The 21,450-nt window shown below is 34.7% G+C and overlaps 1 protein-coding gene across 2 annotated transcripts in view; it reads right to left on the reverse strand.

The window, feature by feature from the left end:
* The window catches only part of CrebA (Cyclic-AMP response element binding protein A), a 440,191-nt gene that overhangs the window by 28,061 nt on the left and 390,680 nt on the right, over positions 1-21,450 (reverse strand). For both annotated transcript variants that reach the window (XM_072534554.1, XM_072534555.1), the window contains exon 2: positions 7,655-7,868. In XM_072534554.1, coding sequence (XP_072390655.1) covers positions 7,655-7,868 — 214 coding nt within the window. The remainder of the gene's footprint in view (positions 1-7,654; positions 7,869-21,450) is intronic.

A 21,450-nucleotide genomic window follows, 5' to 3' on the forward strand; every position in this document is an offset into this window, starting at 1 on the left:
AAAAAAGAACTCAATATTTTAAAATCTACTTGTCCACTTGAAACAGAGTATTCCAACCCTTTTACCTGTGAAGAAATCACAGAAGTTGACATGAAAACAAGGAAAGCCACTGGCTTTGATGGCATTCGTGCTGAGTTTCTAAAGCACAGTGGCACATTTACCAGGCAATGGCTTGTAAAGTTCTTCTCTGACATTCTTCAGACGGGAAATGTTAATCATCAACTAAAAAGAGCAAAAATCGTCGCCATTTTAAAACATGTGAAAGCTAACGATTCACCAAAAAATTACTATCTAATTGCACTTCTAAGTATATGTAGTCTACAAACGGTTTGAAAGAATGCTATATAATAGAATCACCAAACAATACTCCAACATATACCTGTGGAACAAGCACGATTTCCACTAAACTGCAGCTGCACAGACCAAGTCCTAGCATTCACGAACTACGCAGAAGCAGGCTTTTAAAAACAACCAAAAATATCTACTGTTTTGATTGATTTATCAGCAGCATACGATACCGTATAGAGACAAGGGGTAATATATAAATTAATACGAGCGATTCTATGCAGAAAGATCACTGATGTCATTAATGCTATGCTCTGCAACAGAAGTTTCCAAGTCATCATGGGCGATAAGATTAGCACCCAAATAAAACTGAATAATGGTTTCTTGCAAGGATCGGTGCTGGTCTTTAGACTTAATATAGCAGATTTGATCGAAACCACATCAAAGAAGTTTGGATATGCAGACGATTGGGTGCTTGATACGAGCCATAAAGAACTGGAAACTACTGAGAAAACATTAACAAACGACCTAGAAGATATTTCCACCACTGGAGATCACAACCCTAAATGGTTGGGAAAAGGTATCCGGGACACTAAAACACACACTATACTGTATAGCGGTAAAGATGAAATAAATAAAGAATTTGGAGTAGTCTTTATCGTAGATAATAAAATGAAGTACCTTATAATAGACTTTCAAGCCATCAATGAAAGAATCTGCAAACTTAGGATAAAAACGCATTTCTTTAACATAACCCTTATAAATGTACACTGTCCCACAAATGAACAGGAAGAAGACACTAAGGTAGCTTTTTATCAAGATCTAGAACGAATCTATGACTCAATACCAAGAAATGACATGAACATGGTGATAGGCGACACAAACGCCAAGATCGAAAAAGAAGAAGAGTACATAGGGGTAATAGGGAAACATAGTTTGCATAGAGACACAAATGAGAATGGTCAGTTTCTAATAGATTTCGCAGCTGGAAAGAATATGATTATCAGTTCGACATGCTTCCCACATCGGGACATACATAAGGGCACCTGGATATCACCTGACGGAAATACACTCAATCAAATAGACCATATACTGGCTGAAAAAAGAATGGCTGTGACTCAGACCATCTGCTAGTACAGACACGGTTTAGATGCAAAATCAGTCGACAGGTAAAGGAAAAATATCCAAAACAAGAAAAACTAAACTTAGATAACCTAAAAGTCTCTGAGGTACAAGAAAGATTTGAGAGAACAGTGGATGAAAAATTACTAGAAGAAAACAGAGCAGACTCCATAATAGAAAACCAATGGAACATCATAAGCAGTATCATACTCAACACAGCGAAAGAAGTCCTAGGAACAAAGACACAACGGACAGGAGAAACATGGTTCGATGAAGAATGCAAACAAGCTATACAGGAAAAAAATGAAGCTCATAAGAATTACATACTCAGACGTACTAGAGAAAGAAAAACAGAACTTGAGAACAAAAGACGAAGAGCAGATAAACTGTGCAGGTAGAAAAAGAGAAAGTACGAAAACCAACGGATACTAAACATAAAGAGGGAGTTTAAGGAAAACGAAACACGTAGTGCATACCAATTTATCAAACATCTAAGACAGGGATACAAACCGAAGACTAGCCTCTGCAAAAATAAGAAGGGTGAAATCATTAGCGATATGGACGAAATTAAGAGAACCTGGATGACATATTTTAAGGAATTACTAAACAAAGGGACACAACCACCATTACAACAACAGAGGTAGCAGCAGGCACGGCAGGAGGTACAACAACAAGAACTGGGGGAAGATGGAGAAGAAAATGAATTAACCAGACCCCCAACGCTAGAGAAGGTCCAAACGGCAATCCACATACAAAAAAGCCATAAAGCACCGGGTATCGATAAAATACAGGCAGAACTACTCAAGCAAGGAGGAAGAAATTTGACATAACAGATGTATCAGCTAATACGAAAGATATGGATAGAAGAAGAAATCCCCCGACAATGGAAGAAAAGTATAATCTGCCCTATTCATAAAAAAGGAGACAAACTGTTGTGTAAGAATTATAGAGGCATCTCTTTACTTTGTTCGGGATACAAAATACTCACAAACATCATTAATCGAAGACTCCAACCTCTCACGGAAAAATCATCGGAGAATATCAAGCAGGGTTTAGGCAAAATAGATCTACCATTGACCAACTATTTACGGCTAAACAAATACTAGCCAAAGCATGGGAATATGACATGGACGTTTACAATCTCTTCGTAGATTTTAAACAAGCCTATGATTCAATAGATAGAACAATTCTACCTAATATATTGGAAGTATTTGGCATACCATCAAAATTAATACGACTAGTGCAAATTACAATGACAGAAACAGAAGCACAGGTATGTATTCAGGGACAGATCACTGATGCGTTTATGATAACGCAAGGACTGAAACAAGGCGACAGACTGGCCCCAACGCTCTTTAATCTTGTTCTTGAATATGTAATTAGACGGTTGAGGGTGAGCGGAAATAATATACTTACAAACAAATCCCAATTAGCAGCATACGCAGATGATATAAACATAATGAGCAGAACAGTGAATGCAGCGGAAGAAACCTACGTTGAGTTGAAACAGAGTGCAGAAGCAGTAGGGCTAGCAATAACAAATAAAACAAAACTACTCATACAAACCAGATCAAATAGACCGGCGCAAGAATACTTTATTGACGATATAGAACATGTGAATAGATTCACATACCTAGGAATGGACCTGGTTGCAAGCAATGAAGAAGAACCGAAAATAAATAGAAGGCTTATGCTGGCAAATAAAGCCTATTCCGCCACATATTCAAATTGAGAGACGTACACCGGAAAACAAAACTCCGGGTCTATAAAACAATAATCAGGCCCATAGTAAGCTATGGTTGTGAAACATGGGTGGTGACACAGAAATCTGCCAATGCATTAGATGTGTTTGAAAGAAAAATATTACGTAGGATACTGGGCCCAATAAGTGAAAACAACAACTGGCAAATCAGGTATAATAGAGAAATATACGAGAAATATAGCGAACCAACTCTAGCACAATACTGCAGAGATTACGGTGGGCCGGGCACGTGGTCCGCATGCATGAGAATATAATCCCCAGAAAATTACTAAATGCAAGAATGCAGGGAAAAAGACCTGTTGGAAGACCTAAAAAGAGATGGGAAGACGAAGTCGATGAGGATGCCAGGAACTGCCTGGGAACGCGATCGTGGAAAAGAACAGCGGTAAATCGAAATGATTGGAGAAGCCTGTTGAAGGAGGCCAAGGCCCGATTTGGGCTGTAGTGCCATTGGATGGATGGATGGAGATAACAAGGCCGCCAAGACGGAAGTATCGTGCTTTTATTTAAACATCAGACTAGCCAACTACAAATTAAAAATTCACTTTGAATACAAACTACTCAACCACACTAAACTCCGAAAATATCTAGTTGTGACACTCGGTACAACGCTAAGCTTTAAAGAACAACTTACAAACACGACTGCAAAACTTAGAACACGAAATAACATTCTGCAAAAAGTATACAGTACCACATGGGGTTCCTCAGCGTTTACACTTAGATATACAGCACTGGGACTCGTGTATCCCATTGCGGAGTACTGTGTTGACGCCCAACTAAACCAGGCTTTACGTATTATATCGGGCACAATAAAGGCCACAACAACATACTTGCTATGAGCACTAAGCCATATAGTACCCTCGAGGACATGCCCTTGTCAGGGAGTATTGGTATTACCTGCAGAGACATAAGTAGGCTTCGTTTAAGAAACAACCCTCTAGATTCTGCAAAAAGTCTAATTGAAAGAAACTTCAAGATAACCGACCGTTGATGTTGGTCAGAAGATTGGGAGAGGAATAAACCACCTGACACCCAGAATATGCCATGTATCACAAGCAAGCCACAGGGTTTCGACCAACCAAGACGAATCTGGGCCACACTGAAAAGAATCAGAACAAACTAGGTCTGAGTTACACACTAAACTAAAAACATCCTTAAACATTAAAGAAAGCGCCAATGTTGTGTACTCTCTACCCTGTAATAATTGCAACACAGTTTATATTGGAGATACATCCAGGAACATGTCGGGAAGATTAATATCACACAAGAGTGACATTAATCTGTACAAGCCTGTTCACATTAAGTGAACATTCAGTCACGATGTGTCACACTCCAAACTATGACGAATTAAAAATATTGGCAAGGCAAGGAAATCACAACAAAAGATTATTTTTAGAAATGTGTCTAATAAAAACCACACAGAACACGTTGAATAAAAGAACGGACATTAAGAATCCAAGTGCTATATATAGTAATCTACAATGAAAGAAACATATAAAAGCCACATAAAAAGTACACAAAAGACGGGAGGAGTTATTCCAGGTCAAAGGAAATCAAGATTTTTTTTTGTGTTTGGTGTTTGCCTTCTTCATTAGTAAGAAAAACTCTGTTGCTTGTTTAATAAATACAAAGAAAGAGTAAACAAAATAGCTCTCTCAGTCAGTACAATTAAACCTAAATCTAAGATTAATACTATTACAAGAATTAATATTAAACTCTCTGATGTTTCCTTTAGGGCTATGGTTCTGAGTTTTCAAAAATTCAATTCAAATTCAATTTTGTGACCTGTATGAAGATGGTGTTGAACTGGAGTTGAAATTGAATCGGAATTGCGAACAGAAATGAAATGTTCATAAATCATATTGTGGATTCTACGATTTGTTTGGCCTATATAAGATCGGGGGCAGTCTGCATAAACAATTTTATGAACTCCGTGTTGTTATTTGGAATGTTGTGTTTGATTGATCGGAGAAGAGATGAAAGTTTTTATTGGGGGGTAAATATGGTCTTTATTCCTCTTGATTTAAGAATTTTGTCTATTTTGTCAGTGACACTTTGTTTGTATGGAAGAAAAGCTTCCGTATGATGAGGGTCTGAGTCTTTAAGTTGAGATTGAGTGGGAGATTGATGTCTGTGGATGTTCTTTCTTATTGATGTAATTTTCGCGGTAACTGTTTTGGGTGAGGGCTTGTTTTAAACTAGAGAGCTCAGCGCGTCTACTTGCATCATTGCAAAGGCGCACTGATCTGGAGACAAGAGTATTAATGACTGAATTAATTTGTGAAGGTAAATGATTGGCATGCAAGTAACGATTGGTATGGGTAGGTTTTCGACAAACAGAGTGACGAAAACCTTGGGATCGCTTTTTCATTATGATAACGTCAACGGTAGGGATGAATTCGTTTCCACTTCCATCGTGAACTGGATACTAGGATATATACCATTCAGGTGGGTCTGAAAAGACACTAATATATATATATATATATATATATATATATATATATATATATATATATATATATCCTCAGATAATTTTTTTTTTCAGTTACTATTGTCATATTCAGAGTTTTTTTTTGTGTTAAAACGATGTAAGAGCTTCTAAAATCAACAAAGCGATAATTCCAAGAAAATTATTTAAAAAAAGAGAAAATGGCGTAGAAAATGCTCCAAAACGGAGGAAAGTAGTAGATGCAGAGTATTATAAGAGAAAGATTGAATATAGATATGTTTATTTTTGTAAAATAGAGATTATCTGAACATAATAAACCCAAATAGACCTGCAAAGTGCACTAAAGACTATCAATACCATAATATATACGAATAAAAATACTCAACATCGTAGCCAGATGGTTCAACGTAGTTTTAAGTATACATAAAACTTAAATTTTTTACAGTTCAGTATCCTCTTTAATGTGAATCGTTTAGCAGATTCATTTTAAAATCATAAACGGCAAACCCTGTTTTCGTTTTCTTGTGAAGTTCATTGGAATATGCGACCAGAAATAACGGATGTGACAGCATTCCTGGTAGACTAGCCTCTGACTAATCCTTCCGACAAGGATACTTTAGGCCGATCACAGAGTTACTCTGATATAGTGAAACGTAAGATTGTCAAGAATGTGCAACCCATTTTAGCTCCGTCTATAAATACCTTTGTAAAACAATTAAGGTATTCCTTTTTTTCGGCATCTATCAATTCATAATTGTCAAATAAATTATTACGTATATATGAAATACAATGATTGTAGAAATTTTTATTTTGTTTATTATGTATAATTACAAACTTGGTCAAAATCTTATATTAGAATGTCTGTTAAATCTCCTTCACCAATATTTTTGATGAAGGAACATTTGTTTCTTTTTGGATCCTTTTCTTCTTGGTAAATATGTTCTTTAAACTAATACTCCACTCGTAAAAGTCGAAAATGCTACTGAACCTCTAAAAATCATACGAACAAGCTGAATTTTGCTGAAAATGTCAATTTTAGGACTCTAAAAAAGATGTAAAAAAGTTTCCCCGCTAAAACCTACCTCGTAGGGGGAGAAAAACGGAAAACGTCGATTTACTAAGAATTTGTACGACGTAGAAAAAAATGTTTCAAACAAGAAATGTAGCTGAGATAATTTTGAAGACAAATGTTTATTAGCACTTTTTGTTATAGAATTTTTGCATATTGCCGTAAATGAAGTCATTAATGTTTTTCTGTATATATTGCAGTTTTGGCGGCACTAATCGACGAAGGGGCAAAAATACAGACAGACACACAATTAAAGAATCGAATTTTTTTATTATATTTATATCGATCTAAGCATTGTACTGTTATATCAAGTCCTTGCTACGCCCCTGATCGAATATACTACGCGCTCGATCGATGATTCGAGCTAAAGTTCATTCGTTTATCAAATTCCCATCAGTAAACATGAGCACGTGTTGATATTCGCCGTCTCATTCGTCAAGAGGCTATTAAATATAATTTATTACCTTAAGCGAGACAGATTCTCATATTACAGATCCCAACCTGCCATAATTTTAAATTCAAATTGTATCGTGTTGATTTTTAAGTTAATATATTGTGTTATATTTATGTTATAGTTATTGTTAAGTTATTTACTGGTCGTGTTATTTTTTAGAGTTTAGTTTAATTGTGATATAATGATTAAATTTCAAGAAATTCTTACACTAACAGTTTCAAAAGTAAATATTTTTAAAAATCATATCATACATAGGTCGTACATCAGTACGACCCTGTTTGGCTTACACGTGGTTCTATTGACGATTGGGAATTTGTAAAATGAATACGGTATACAGCTGTTCTAACGCCACAGAGATAATTCCACTGAGTTCTGGAAGCGTTTCGAAGAGTGTGGCAGATATATTAATTGTGGCCAAGCGAGGCCAATTAATCGTATTTTTGTGTTAATGTTAAAAGACTTTAAATAAATTAAAATTATAAGAAGCAAGAAAAAATATTCAAAGTTATTTACCATCGACTTTGTGGTGTGAAGTAGGTGAATCTGGTAAACTATCTCCATCTGATGTAAGACTGTAAGAATGTTCTGTCTTAATAGGTCTGGTTCCTAAAGCGGCGTCCGTCATCAGTCTATCGTGAAGAATAACTCCCGGCAGATCCTTGGATGGTAGGTAGCTCCATTCGATGGTCATATCCCCTGACTGCATTTTTAATACCTCTTGCATCGCCTGAAATAAAAAATAATAATAATAAGAAATATTTCAATATAACAGAAATTAAAAATGTTCATTAAAAAACAGTTGCCAGAACAAATACTTCTGTATCTATTTGTTATAATATCATGAACTTTAGTAGGTTTTAACATAAACGGAATTTTACAGATATTAATGTGTTATATTTATATTTTATGTTCAATATATGTTTCAAAACGACAATGCTCTAGCAATATTGTCCAATGCCTAATTTCCATGTCATTCGATCAATTCGTTAACCCTCTCTAAGGTCCCTTGCGCTTATTTCCTTGGTTATTCCTTCTCTCCAACATTTTTGAGGTCTTCGTCGTCTTTTGCAGTTTGGTGGAACGCATTCCAAATATTTTCCATCCTTTGTACATATCCGTACTATTACTTTATCAGTTGCTTTCTCTCCACATCTGTCGTTATTAAGTCTACAACTCCCATTCGTCGTCTTATCTCATTGTTGTAAGTTCTCTGTCTAAGGGATACTCCAACTGACCTCCCAAACCGTTCATTTAGACTGACTCCAGCTTTCTTTTGTTATTCTACAAGTTTTTGCACCGTATCACAGAAAATTTTAATAAGAGTTTTATTATACATATTATCATGTATTTCTGGAATTCAACATTTCGTTGATTCTTTTATTTTTTCAACTTCATCAGGCACAAAATTAACTAACAATTCCTCAAAAAATTATTAAACATATCAACGAATCAAAAAAGACTCAAGATCTATTGCAATAATAAACTAATATAATATTTTCCTCCTTTTTCCTATTTCTTGACTCCAAAAGTATACCGTTCCAACAGCCTATCGTTCTTCTAGCTTGCGTTAACCTCCTTTCTAATTTTTGGTCACCTTTCCCTGTTGAGTCTTAAACCATTCTGAAATGCATGTATTGATCACAGGTTATAATTATGTCATTATCTTCTAATGTGATGTTCGCCATGTCGGTTCCTATTGGCAGATGGAATGCTGTATTAATTGCCAACCCCCACTCTGGAAGTTTTCTTGCCATATATTCTAGATCATCTTTACCATTCGCTGTGATGACCTGGTCATCAGCAAACTGCAAGGAATATAAACACATCTCTTCAACTAGAAGGTCTACACCCATACCTCTTCATTTGTATTTCCATTGTTTCAATGTTTTCGCAACATATATCTTAAACAAGGTTGGCGAAATACAGCATCCTTGACGTAGACCTTTATTGACAAAGAATCTCTGTGATAATCTATTTTTATTTTAATTCGTGATGTTCCTTCAAATAAGTTTCGTAACGTTTTGTGTAGAGTAGAGCTAACGTTCGTTTCTAGTAGTACTTTCCAGAGCTTATCTATAGGAACTGTATCATATGCCTTCTGTAAGTCAACATACATAAGATGGGTTTTTTGATTTGTACTTGACTTTTTCCTATAAGTTGTTTCAAGCAGAATATATTATCATGTATTTCTGGAATTTAACATTTCGTGGATTCTTTTATTTTTTCAACTTCAACAGGAACATACTACAAAATTAACTAATAATTCCTCAAAAAATGATTAAACATGTCAACGAATCAAAAAAGACTCAAGATCTATTGCAATAATAAACTAATGAATAGCTATTTCTCAGATGCCACCAACGAAGATAAAACCGAATGTACATACAACATTCACAGATGATTGCATGTAGCCTTTGGCAAACTACGCTACGACAAAATTATAGGAATACCTTTTTTATGTTTTCTTTATGAAAAATCGATGTAACTGTCTAAAGAGTCAGAAGAGAATTTTGCTTCAGAACATGAAATGGTGTCCGTTTAGTTGACTGTGTGGCGTACAACGTAGCTATTCAATTTTGTAACAGATGATTTTTAATTAAAAACAGAATTACCGTTATAATAAACTGATTTACAATCAAATCATGAAAAAATTAAAATAAATTAATAGGTATTTGAAAAATTTATCTTTGTTTTGACTACATATATTATCTATATTATCTGTTTAGAAGACTGACAATAATCATAATAATTTGCTCCGTATCTACTGCTTCCCGACAGGGTTTTTTTGAACAGTTATATTGTTGTGATTTTTAAAAAAAAGTTATTTTGACAAAAAGATTTTAAGTAATAATTGTATAGGTACCATTTCTTTTACCGTGCCGGTGTAGTTTCCAAGAAGGAGGGGTTCTGAATTGAGTATGGGCTCTTCAGTACTTCTTGGAAAACACACTCGGAGGGGAGGCGGTAGTTCTAAACCTCAACACGGCGCGTCCCAATGGCTGATAGGGAACGTCCTACAGATATGTGGGGCAGGTGTGAATAAGGCTTTGCCAAATAAACACCCGCGGATCAACTGAGAGCAGATCATAGGACAGCAGCTATGTCATTACAGGATCGTAGTGGTAGAGAAAATCTATTTACCGGTCTGATACTGAATAATCACAGGCGGTAATTATGATTTAACCGGTTGTGACACTGCGAAATCACCGAATGTTTGCCGGTATAAGCAAACCCCCACTTACTGACCAACGGCTTCGGGCGGATGAGTTAGTAAGAGGGAGGGCACTCTTTTGTCCTGAGATTGAGAAATCGATCTCAAAGGCGGATGAGTTAGTAAGAGGGAGGGCACTCTTTTGTCCTGAGATTGAGAAATCGATCTCAAAGGCGGATGAACTAAGATCAACGGCATAAGGATGCAGAAGGCAAGGAGAAACCACTGCATTAAAGATCCCTAAGGATTCTCAAGAACAACCACAAATGGACGTGAATCAAATAGTGGCCTCGACTGCCCGGCGTCCCTTTAATGGGACAGGGGTGCGAAGAATCCCCGGGTGGAGAAACAAATTTAGTGTAAGCGATTTAAAACGCATAGCAAGGTGGAATTTAAGAACACTTTATGAAGCAGGAAAATTAACAACAGTCATGCTAGAAATGGAGAGATTAGACATACAAGTATTGGGCATTTCAGAAGATGGCTAAATTCTGGAAACTACACCAAGGATAATAATACTATTTTCTACTCAGGCAAAAGCACTGGAGAACACAGCCATGGTATTGGTATTATTATCAACAATAATTTAAAAGAGTTTGTGACAAATTTCATTCCCTTTAACGAACGTATGATGCTACTTCAGCTGAAAGCCAAACCTCTAAACATAAATCTAATCCAAGTGTATGCTCCAACATCTGATAGCAATGATGCTGAGGTCGAAAAATTCTACGCGGACTTAGAGCTGTAAACAAAAAACATAAAGAAGCAGGAGGTAAAAGTAATTATGGGCGAGTTTAATGCTAAAGTCGGTCGAGCAAAAACTGGAAATATAGTAGGAAATTTTGGATTAGGTAAAAGAAACGAAAGGGGAGATAGACTAGTCCAGTACTGCCAGGAGAAAGAATTAGTCATAACAAATACATACTACGACCTACCTTTACGAAGATTATACACGTGGACTTCTCCAAAAGATAACACCAACAATATAATCAGAAACCAAATAGATTTTATAACGATTAACAAAAGGTTTTGTAATGGAGTACAAAGTGCAAAAACCTATCCAAGCGCAGATGCACATACGGACTATAATCTATAACTAGCAAACGTCAACATTAAACTCAGAAAACCGGAGAAAAAAGTTAAAACCACCAAAATAAACATCAAAAACCTAAAAGACGACAACTGCCAACAGCAACTAAACGCAGAGACAAATAAATTAACTGAAGGAAGCGTAGAATGGGCATATATGAAAAAAGCCATACTAAAAGCGGGAAAAGTGGTCCTAGGCGAAGAAGACAAAATCACTAAAAAAGACTGGATGACACCGGAAATAGTTGAGCTACTAACTGTAAAAAGAAAATACAAAAATAAAGATGAAAATAAATATAAACCCATCAAGAATAAAATCAAATATGAAATCAGAAAGGCTAAGGAGGAATGGATGAACAAAGAATGCCAGGATCTTGAAGAACTCAGCAACAAACATGACACCTCAAACTTACATAAAAAAATGAAAGAACTTACAGGCAACACCAGACAAAAAAGAACACTCATAACAAGAGATAATAATGGATGAACACTTACTGAAGAGAGCAAAATAAAGGGGGAACAATATATAATCCATCTGTTCCATGAAGAGAGAGAAAATGAACAAGATATAGGTGAAGAAGAACAATACCTACAAATTTTACCCTCGGAAGTAAAGAATGACCTACAGAATGCAAAACAGGGAAAACCATCGGGTCCTGATCAAATTCCAGTTGAACTGTTAAAAGCCTTAGATGACGGTAATATAAAGAGACTCACCCGAATTCTCAACCACATACATGTAGAGGGCAACATTACCGGAGGAATGGCTTAAATCGATATTTTTACCTCTAACAAAAAACAACAATCCCAAATCATGCAATGACTATAGATTGATAAGCCTAATGTGCCACCGTTTAAAGATTCTCTTGAAAATTGTTCAAAACCGAATTTATAAGAAATGTGAGGAGCAGGTGCAAACGCAGTTTGGCTTCAGAGGAGGCATGGGTACAAGAGAGGCATTATTTGCGTTGACGGTACTCTTGCAAAAATGTCCGGAATATAACAAGAGTGCATGTGTATGCTTCATAGACTTTAGGAAGGCCTTTGACCGAGTGCAGCATATGAAGTTAATACATGAATTAAAAAACATCAATTTAGACAAAAAAGACATTGAGTTTAGTATATACTGTAACCAGAAAGCAGTAGTAAAGGTGAACGATATAGAAACAAATAATATACCGATTGCGAAAGGGGTCAGGCAAGGATGCGTCTTGTCTCCGACGTTTTTCAACGTGTACTCACAGGTCATATTCAGAAAAGCCTTATGGGAAAGAAAAGAGGAAATAAGAATTGGTGGAGAAATCGTAAACACCATGGGATTTGCAGATGACACGGTAATTATAGCTGAGAGTATAGAAGAACTACAAACTTTATTAGATGCAATAAATAGTGAATGCATTCAAATGGGCCTTGACATCAACACAGATACGACCAAATTTATGATAGTATCAAGGAGTCCAATAAATAATGATGTTAAAATAATGTTAAAACTAACTCTTGGTGGACAGCAAATAGAGAGAGTGACAAAATATAAATATCTGGGAGCTTACATCAACACAGAATTAGATCAAGACCAAGAGATCAGGGTACGAATAGAAATGGCAAGGGCAGCGTTCTTAAAATTCAAGCAATTGTTCTGTGACAATTCTGTTTGTTGAATGTTACGTCTGGCCCCACTTATCGTACGGGGTAGAAACATAGTTAAAGAAGCAGTTAAAAGCGCAAATAGTTAAGAAGCTTGAAGTCTTTGAACTTTGGATATACCGGAGAATGTTTAGAATTCCATGGACTGCCAGGGTCACCAATGAGGAAGTGCTGAGAAGGATGGGTCGAGACAAAAAATTGTTGAGAACAATAAAAGTACGCAAGACTGCATACCTTGGACACATACTGAGAAATGATAAATATAGTCTTCTGCAGGTCACCATGCAGGGTAGAGTCGATGACAAAAAGGGAATAGGTAGAAAGAGGAAGTCATGGCTGCGAAATATTCGAGCCTGGACAATCCCTATATCAATCATAACCCTATTTTTAAATACAATATTCAAATTTTGCCACAAAGTAGCAATTAAGTTTATTCTAAACTTATTCTGTTATATTAGCTTAACATTTTGTAAAATAAATTTATTGTTACAAGTACAAAATGCTAAAATATTGACCTAATTTAAACGCTAATACCACTACAAACTTAAGATTGAAAACATAATTTAAAAAATTGAATATTTTATGTCATACTAGTTTAGTATTGTTTTTATTGCTTAGTTACCAACTACGTAATAGTGTACTAAAGTGTACTTTATGCCCGCGCGGGCATAAAGTATACTTTAGGGCGTAAAGACACAAACAAAAAGATAATAAGATTTCCGTAGCGTAGCAACATAACACGGACGATAGAATGTCTACTAGTAAATAGATTGTCAAAATGAAATCGAATTTTTGGATTTTTTAGGACATATTTATTTGTAGATGCCATAACGAACTAGTATTAGTAGAACTTAAAAGTTTGTATGCACCGCGGGTATTAATAGATGTATATGCCCTCGGGCTACTTCGGCCAGAGGCCCTTGGGTTTGTAACATCGTCGCCCTCTGGGCATAAAACATCTATTTAATACTTTTGGTACATAAATAACTATTATGCCCAAAAAATCAGGAAGACACTCAACAATATAATGGCGAAATGATAAAGTGAAAGCAATTAATTTTTTTAGCTGTAACGGAACGTTAAATTTCTATTTCTGCTTTAAAAATTAATATTTTATTGGCTTCGATAAAAGTAAAAATAATATAATATTTTTATGGTTATTGCTTGGTGATAGATAAGAAAGCTTACTGTTTTACAGTATCTTAGTAATACCTCGCTTACCTTGACAATTAACATTAAAATCAAATATGGGTAGTTACTATTTATTCGTGATTACGAGGGCACGATGAAAAGTTCTCGGCCTGGTCCATAGATGGCAACGGTATAAACGAAATTAGTGTTTTATATTCCTACACTTGTGAATAAAAAATATGAAATTGATTAGTTAAATAGTTTGTTCTATATAGCTATTTATAAGAATTGTTGCATAAGGTTTATGAAAATAAAGATACATTAATAATATAAATAAATAAAATTAAGTTCCGCCATGAAATTCTTCTTTTTGACCAATCATAAAAACTCAGCTAAATTTGGTAGAAGTGCGTAAGGTGTCTCAAAATTCACAAAATTTAATCATGAGCGTACTGAAGATATTTCATGCTGTTGTGTTCAGGCTTCCACTACACTACCCCAATTGAGATTTTGGTTTTCCCCCAAATATATGGTTGAAAAAGAAAGACATATGGTACTTTTCAACTTTATTACAAACTTCAACGGGGATACAATTAACCCAGACTTACATTATGACGTTAATGATCAGCAATAGTACTCTTCTTGAGGACGGTATCATCAGCTTACCTGATATTGTCTATGTTGGTTCGGTTAATCCTTATTCCACCTTAAACCTCGTCTAATGCTTTTCTGAATATAGATTCCAAAGACAGATTAAATAATAGTGGTGATAAGATGCAACCTTGTCGGACTCCCCGTCGGATTTGTATCTCTTCGGATGTTGTGTGCTCTATTTCAACTGTTGTTGTTTGGTGCCAATATAGTTCTGAGATAATTCGCAATTCTTGTTCGTCAATTCCAGTTATTCTCAGATCTTTTGATGGTTGACGCAGTCAAATGCTTTTCGATAATCAATGAAATATGCATATACATCTACATTCATGTCTCTGCATCGTTGTGCTAACACATTCATGGCAAAAAGAGCTTCTCGTGTTCATAATCCATTTCGAAATCCGAATTGAGTGTCACTCATCTGAAATTCACATTACAGTACAATACTACTCTTCTTTTTCTTCTTGATGTGCCTATCCGTTACGAATGTTGGAGATCATCATGGCAATCTTTATCTTATCTGCAGCAGCGCGGAAAAGCTACACAGATGTTGTATTGAACCAGATTCTGAGGTTCTTTAACCAAGATGTTCTTCTTCCTGGACCTCGTTTTCCAAACATTTTTCCTTACAGGATGGCTTGAAGGAGAGCATATCTGGATTCATTTCGCATAGTATGTCCGAAAAACTGTAACTTTCGAGATTTGATGGTGGTCAGTACCTCTCGGTTCTTATTCATTCTTCTGAGGACCTCCTCATTTGTGACTCGGTCAGTCCACGGGATCTTAAGTATTCTCCGATATAGCCACATCTCAAATGCTTCCAGTTTTCTGCACATATCTTCGTTCAAGGTCCACGATTCAACACCATAAAAAGGAACAGAGAAGACGTAGCATCGCATCATTCTTACTTTTGTATCAAGAGAGAGGTTGTGACTCTTGAAGAAGGCCGCCATCTGATTGAAGGTGGATCTAGCTTTTCCGATGCGTGCTCTAATTTCCTGGTTGTTGGTCCATTCTTCATTTATTATGGTGATAAAGGAAGTTGTAGTGCGTCACTTTTTCTACAGGGGATTGGTTGACGTAGAGTTGACCTTCTGTTATCCTTTTCTTGCTAATTATCAAAAGCTTTGTCTTCTTAACGGTTATATTGAGTTCATATTGTTGACTGTAATACGTGATTTTGTTCATAAGAACTTGTAGGTCTTCTAAATTGTCCGCAAATACTATGGTGTCATCTGCATATCTGATGTTTAGCCGGTAACCATTTAGTAGAATACCTTTTTCAGTTTCGTTCAAATCTTCGATAATAATATTCTTTCAGAGTACAGATTGAAGATTAGAGGAGACAAAATACAGCCTTGCCTCACTCCACGCATGATTTTCACATAGTCAGTCTATTCACCTTCAACTCTGAGATTTTCTGTCTGATTCCAGTAAAGATTTCTAATTATTTTCAGATCTTGGTTGTTAATTCCTGCTTCTTTTAGTATTTGCATCATCTTGGCGTGCTGTACTCAATCAAACGCTTTCTCGTAATCAACCAGACATGCGTATACGTCGCAGTTGACGTCTCTGCATCTCTGGAATAAGACTTGTACTGAGAACAAAACCTCTCTAGTACCAATAGTATTTGTGAACCCGAACTGGTTGGGGGATACTACTACTCAATACTACTCACTGGATTGAAATATGAACGCTTTGTATTTACATTCTTCGATTTTAAATATGCGGCTTGCAAGGCCTATTGATTATTTTCAATAAACTTTTCGCACTTCGTTTTATTTTTAACTGTTTTACCAATATCACGTTCGGAATTGACCTAATTTCAATTCGAACGCATGTAAAACAATTTGCTTTGAATTTATTAAGATTTCTTAAGATTGTGTTTCCTTACCTTACAGATGCCAAGGATGATCTACAACAGCAATTCGAGAAGTTAATATAGCGAAGATAAACGATGCGATTCTAGATAATCCATGACTAAAAATGTTTAAGAGAAGCTAAAATTGTAGGTATCACATAAAAAAGGCTTTGGCTTTGTATATGGCAGATTTAACAAGAAGAACTTAAAATAACAAATTTTTGTACACGATACATTCCATATTATTTGTTAAATACAGGTCAAAAACAAATTGAAAATCGAATTTCCAACAATATAACATGATGGAACCGATTTCTATGCAGATTCCTTACGGTGGATAAAATTTTGATTCACCACTCTCGTAGTACAAAATTACGAATAGCAGTGGCAGAAACGTTAGAAAATGATGTTTAGACGAAAGCGGACGAATTAGTAAATTCGTAAATATAGCAAATTGTTACCACATATATTCCCACACAGCTATCTATTACATTTTACTGAATTTTATAATGATAACGTAACTCGTTTTTTGTTCGTTTAAGATAACGATAATTTGTTTTTGACTTTATCAATTAATTTTGGACATATAGAAAAAGAATTAAATACTAAATGTTTATATTTAGTACTTTTGTTACTATAAATAGCACGTAAATTATCGTTTAATTTAATCCAAATGGGAACTTGATTATCGTAGAGTTTTGTTGAAATAAATGTAATAAATGTAATATGTATGATGTTAACAACGCTGAGTATTAATACAGAAATAGATTTTCCTCTCTTTACCGAGTTTTGTTGCATAGATACATGGTTCTTCTGGCTCTTCTTTTATTTGGCGAGCAGTATATAAATTAAAATGTACTCACTCATTTTGAGTTGAAAGAAAGAACTGTTAGAAGATTCTTCCTGCTTACCATATCTGGTTGCTTCTGACTATTATCAATATTAAGAAGTGTATGACAGGTAGGTAAAGGATTTCGGACAAAGGGAGAGCTCGTAACAGCTCATCAACAACGACATCGGAAAACAAATTTGTTTTTAATAAATATTTTACAACTAGACTGTGAAGTTTTTCTATTGCCCTCGTAACATAACTTTGAATAATACATGTTACAAATTCCACCAAGGAATATTCTATTTTATGATTAGTTATTATGGAATATACATAATATCTAATATTACCAGGAAATTCAAAATCATAGAAAATTTACAATATTTAATATGGATATATAAGTTAGGTATGTAAAAAAACCCGTTAATATGGGTTTTTAAACTGCATCTAATTTATTATATTATAAAAATACGAAAACTTGTTTTTACTCGAAAAGAAATTATGCCATCCTCGAAAAGGTACTAAAACCTAAATGTGAAAAATATGTAAATTTAAAAATTTGAATCTCTAAATGCGTAGTGTCATCCGGAGATTTTAGTGACCATCATTGCTATTTGTAGATTATTTAATACATGGAACAATATTTTCGAAATGCTAAAGCTTCTCAGTTTAGATGGATATATATATATATATATATATATATATATATATATATATATATATATATATATATATATTATTTGAACAAAACATGGCTAAACAAAGACTATACACTTGGGATAAAATGTAATCTTCTCTCATCAAGTGAGAAAAGCTTACATTTTTATACTCTCAAGAAGTTAGGGGAAGAAAGTATCCTCTTGCAAAGGGAAAATACTAACTATTATTCATATCGGTAGTGCAGATTGCTTTTTAAATGGTTGTTAAGTTAAGGCTCTAGCATATACCATAATAGCAATGTAAGTCTACAGGAAAAATAGGGAGAATATTATGCATGGCCCGAGCAAGAACTCATGCTACTAGTCTCGCCGTAATTGCAGTGATGCCGGTTTTACTGATTCGGCAATTTATCTACCGAAAAGACCTAATTTTCTACTGATTTTCATTCTTCGTTGTACCTAATTTGGTACATTTTGCTGTCAAGTTACAAATGAGCTCTCAAGTTAGAAATTTTAAGAGAAACCATCCTATATTCGGTACATTTAAAAAAGCTTAATGTTCCTGTATTCAAATTAATATATTGTTTTCCAAAAAAAGTTTGACTAAAATCAGCACTTAAATTTGAATCTACTGATTTCTACAGAATTTGGGTTATCTACCCAAGATAAAATAAAATTTTGCAAGTACTTGGAGGGGATATGAGAAATGAGAAACCTTGCATTTTTATTAGCACATTCCATAAGTACTATCATTGAAGAAAATGGGATTTCGCAAATGTCGTATTATAAATTGTAAAAATGCATAAATAAATAGTCAATTTAAGTTCTATTCGTTTCCAAATTAGAGGCAAAAATTAATGCAAAGAGAAAAGTGAATTTCTAATATAAATTACAATACTTATTGAATTAAATAAACAAGTTTGTCATTTTATTTGCAGTTTACTACAAATTTCGCTAATCTATGACACTAGGTGTCGCTCTTTCGACATCTTTACCTTTTAATAACCTTATCTTTAATGTTCAAATGATGAAATCTAAACGTAAAAAATATATTTAAACATTTAAAGTTAAATATTGATATAAATTACAATAATTATTGTATTAAATACACAAGTTAGATCATTTTATTTGCAGTTTACATCATCATCAACCTGTTTGCGTCCACTGCTGGACATAGGTCTCCCTCAGCTCTTTCCATCTGTCTCTGTCTAGTGCTTCTTGCATTAAGTTATTGGTAACATGCTTCGAGTCGTCAGTCCACCTAGTTGGTGGGCGGCTTCTGCATCTGCATCTCCACTCTAAAATACGTTTCGTCCATCGGTTGTCTGATAATCTGGCGACGTGTCCTGCCCAATTCCATTTTAACGACGTGATTTTTTCGCAGTTTACATACGAGTAATATTTTAAAAGTGCTATTAATTTCGCTGATCTATGACACTAGGTGTCGCTCTTCCGAACTTGCACACAGCGAATAAGCAGTCGGAATCGTTTTCCAAATCGGAGGAATCAAATGGACATTTTCTGTGGATGGTTGAAAGTTATATTGAAGTTGAAAAAAAGGGGAATTAAACAAAGGGTCGCGGTCGTTCCAAATTTATTTTTAGCAGCACCAGGTAAGAACTGCACCTGATTTTAGCAAAGTTTTGTTTGTAAAAACAAATTCAATACTATTTTGTTCATTTTACTTCTGGGTTTAAATTAACCTTAACCTTATCACATGAATATTATACGTGCTGTATAAATATTTCAAATTTACACTCTTTACTGTAATTGCATATCTAAACTTTGCCTTATTTTTAATGTATGTATTTTAAAAATAATGTATTTATTTGTTGACGTACAGTGACAGCAAATATCATAAATTCTTAATTCCAATTATATTTTGTTATTATACGTTTTCAGTAGGACCTACCTCTGGCAACATATGCTAATTTGTGATTGGTCCTGAATAGCAAGATAGCTAAAATTCTAGAGTTTACTTAATTGCAGAAATAAATAAGTTTCAGAATATCTGTATTTTAGTTTTTATTGTTTTCTGTTCAGGGCTTTGCCATTTTAATGTAATGGAAAACACATATAGTCATAAAATAACAAATAAAAACTTGTCATGTATAACCATAACATGTACTCTCTCTGTTAGATAATATGATATCCTTGTGTATGCAAAAATTCATACCTGTATACTATTTTTTTGGATAGAAAGAACATACTTTTTATCAATATAAAATAAGTTTTAGTTGCTATTTTATGGCTATATTAATTTTAAATTGCTTTTAAATGTGTTTTTACTAGCAAATTATTCAAAACATACGCTTTGAATTTGCCGCCAAATGTTTTAGTTCAACGCTCGAACACGTTTGGCGCTAGAAAATCTCTTCCTACTTCTTACTATAGGAGATACCATGCTAGAGAGGTATGTGCTGTGGCTAAGACATAAATGTTTATGATTTTGATGAATGCTCTGGGTTAATAATAGAGTTCCTTCAAACCGAGTCCATTCAAGAATATCGTAAAAATTTCTTGGAAAATGCATAAATAATTCAATTGATTTCGGAAAAATATATTTTTTCGTAGACTTTGTATCTTATAAACCTATCGAAGTACAGCCTAACTACTCAAAAGTTACAAAACATCATAACAGATCAGAACGAACGATGCGAACTTTATCAAACATATCTACTAGACCTTTTCTCTGACGATCGTAACTTATATACTACGAGTGAAAATATACTAAGTGACATAGAAATCCGAACAGTCAGTTTAAATGATTTTATTTCAATAAAATTTGGTGTAATTTATTTATCTTACTGAAAAAAACAAATGATAAAGTTTTTAGCCTTATCAGTTGGAGATTCCGGTTTTTATACTTTTTGTTTTTAAATTCACTACCAATCTAAAAATGAATATTTCAGCCGCAGTAAAGATCCAAATTTGGCTGATTGTGGTTCTTGATATTCTTTACGATTGGTTACGATGCCTAGAGTACGGAGACCTGTACGATTTCGTTAACTTAGTGAGTTTGATAGGGGCCGTATAATGGGACTTCGGGAAGCTGGACTTTGTTTTCGGTAAGTTGCAGTTAGAGTGCAAAGAAGTGTAGACACTGTGGTTAGGTGTTGTCAGGCATGGCTTCAAGAAGGCCGTACGCAAAGAGCAAGGGGCACTGGACGCCGCCGTAGAACAACAGACCGTGAAGATCGCCACCTAAGATTATTGGCCTTAAGAGACCGTTTC

This window comes from Diabrotica undecimpunctata, chromosome 6 (assembly GCF_040954645.1).
Source record: "Diabrotica undecimpunctata isolate CICGRU chromosome 6, icDiaUnde3, whole genome shotgun sequence".
Lineage (NCBI taxonomy): Eukaryota > Metazoa > Arthropoda > Insecta > Coleoptera > Chrysomelidae > Diabrotica > Diabrotica undecimpunctata.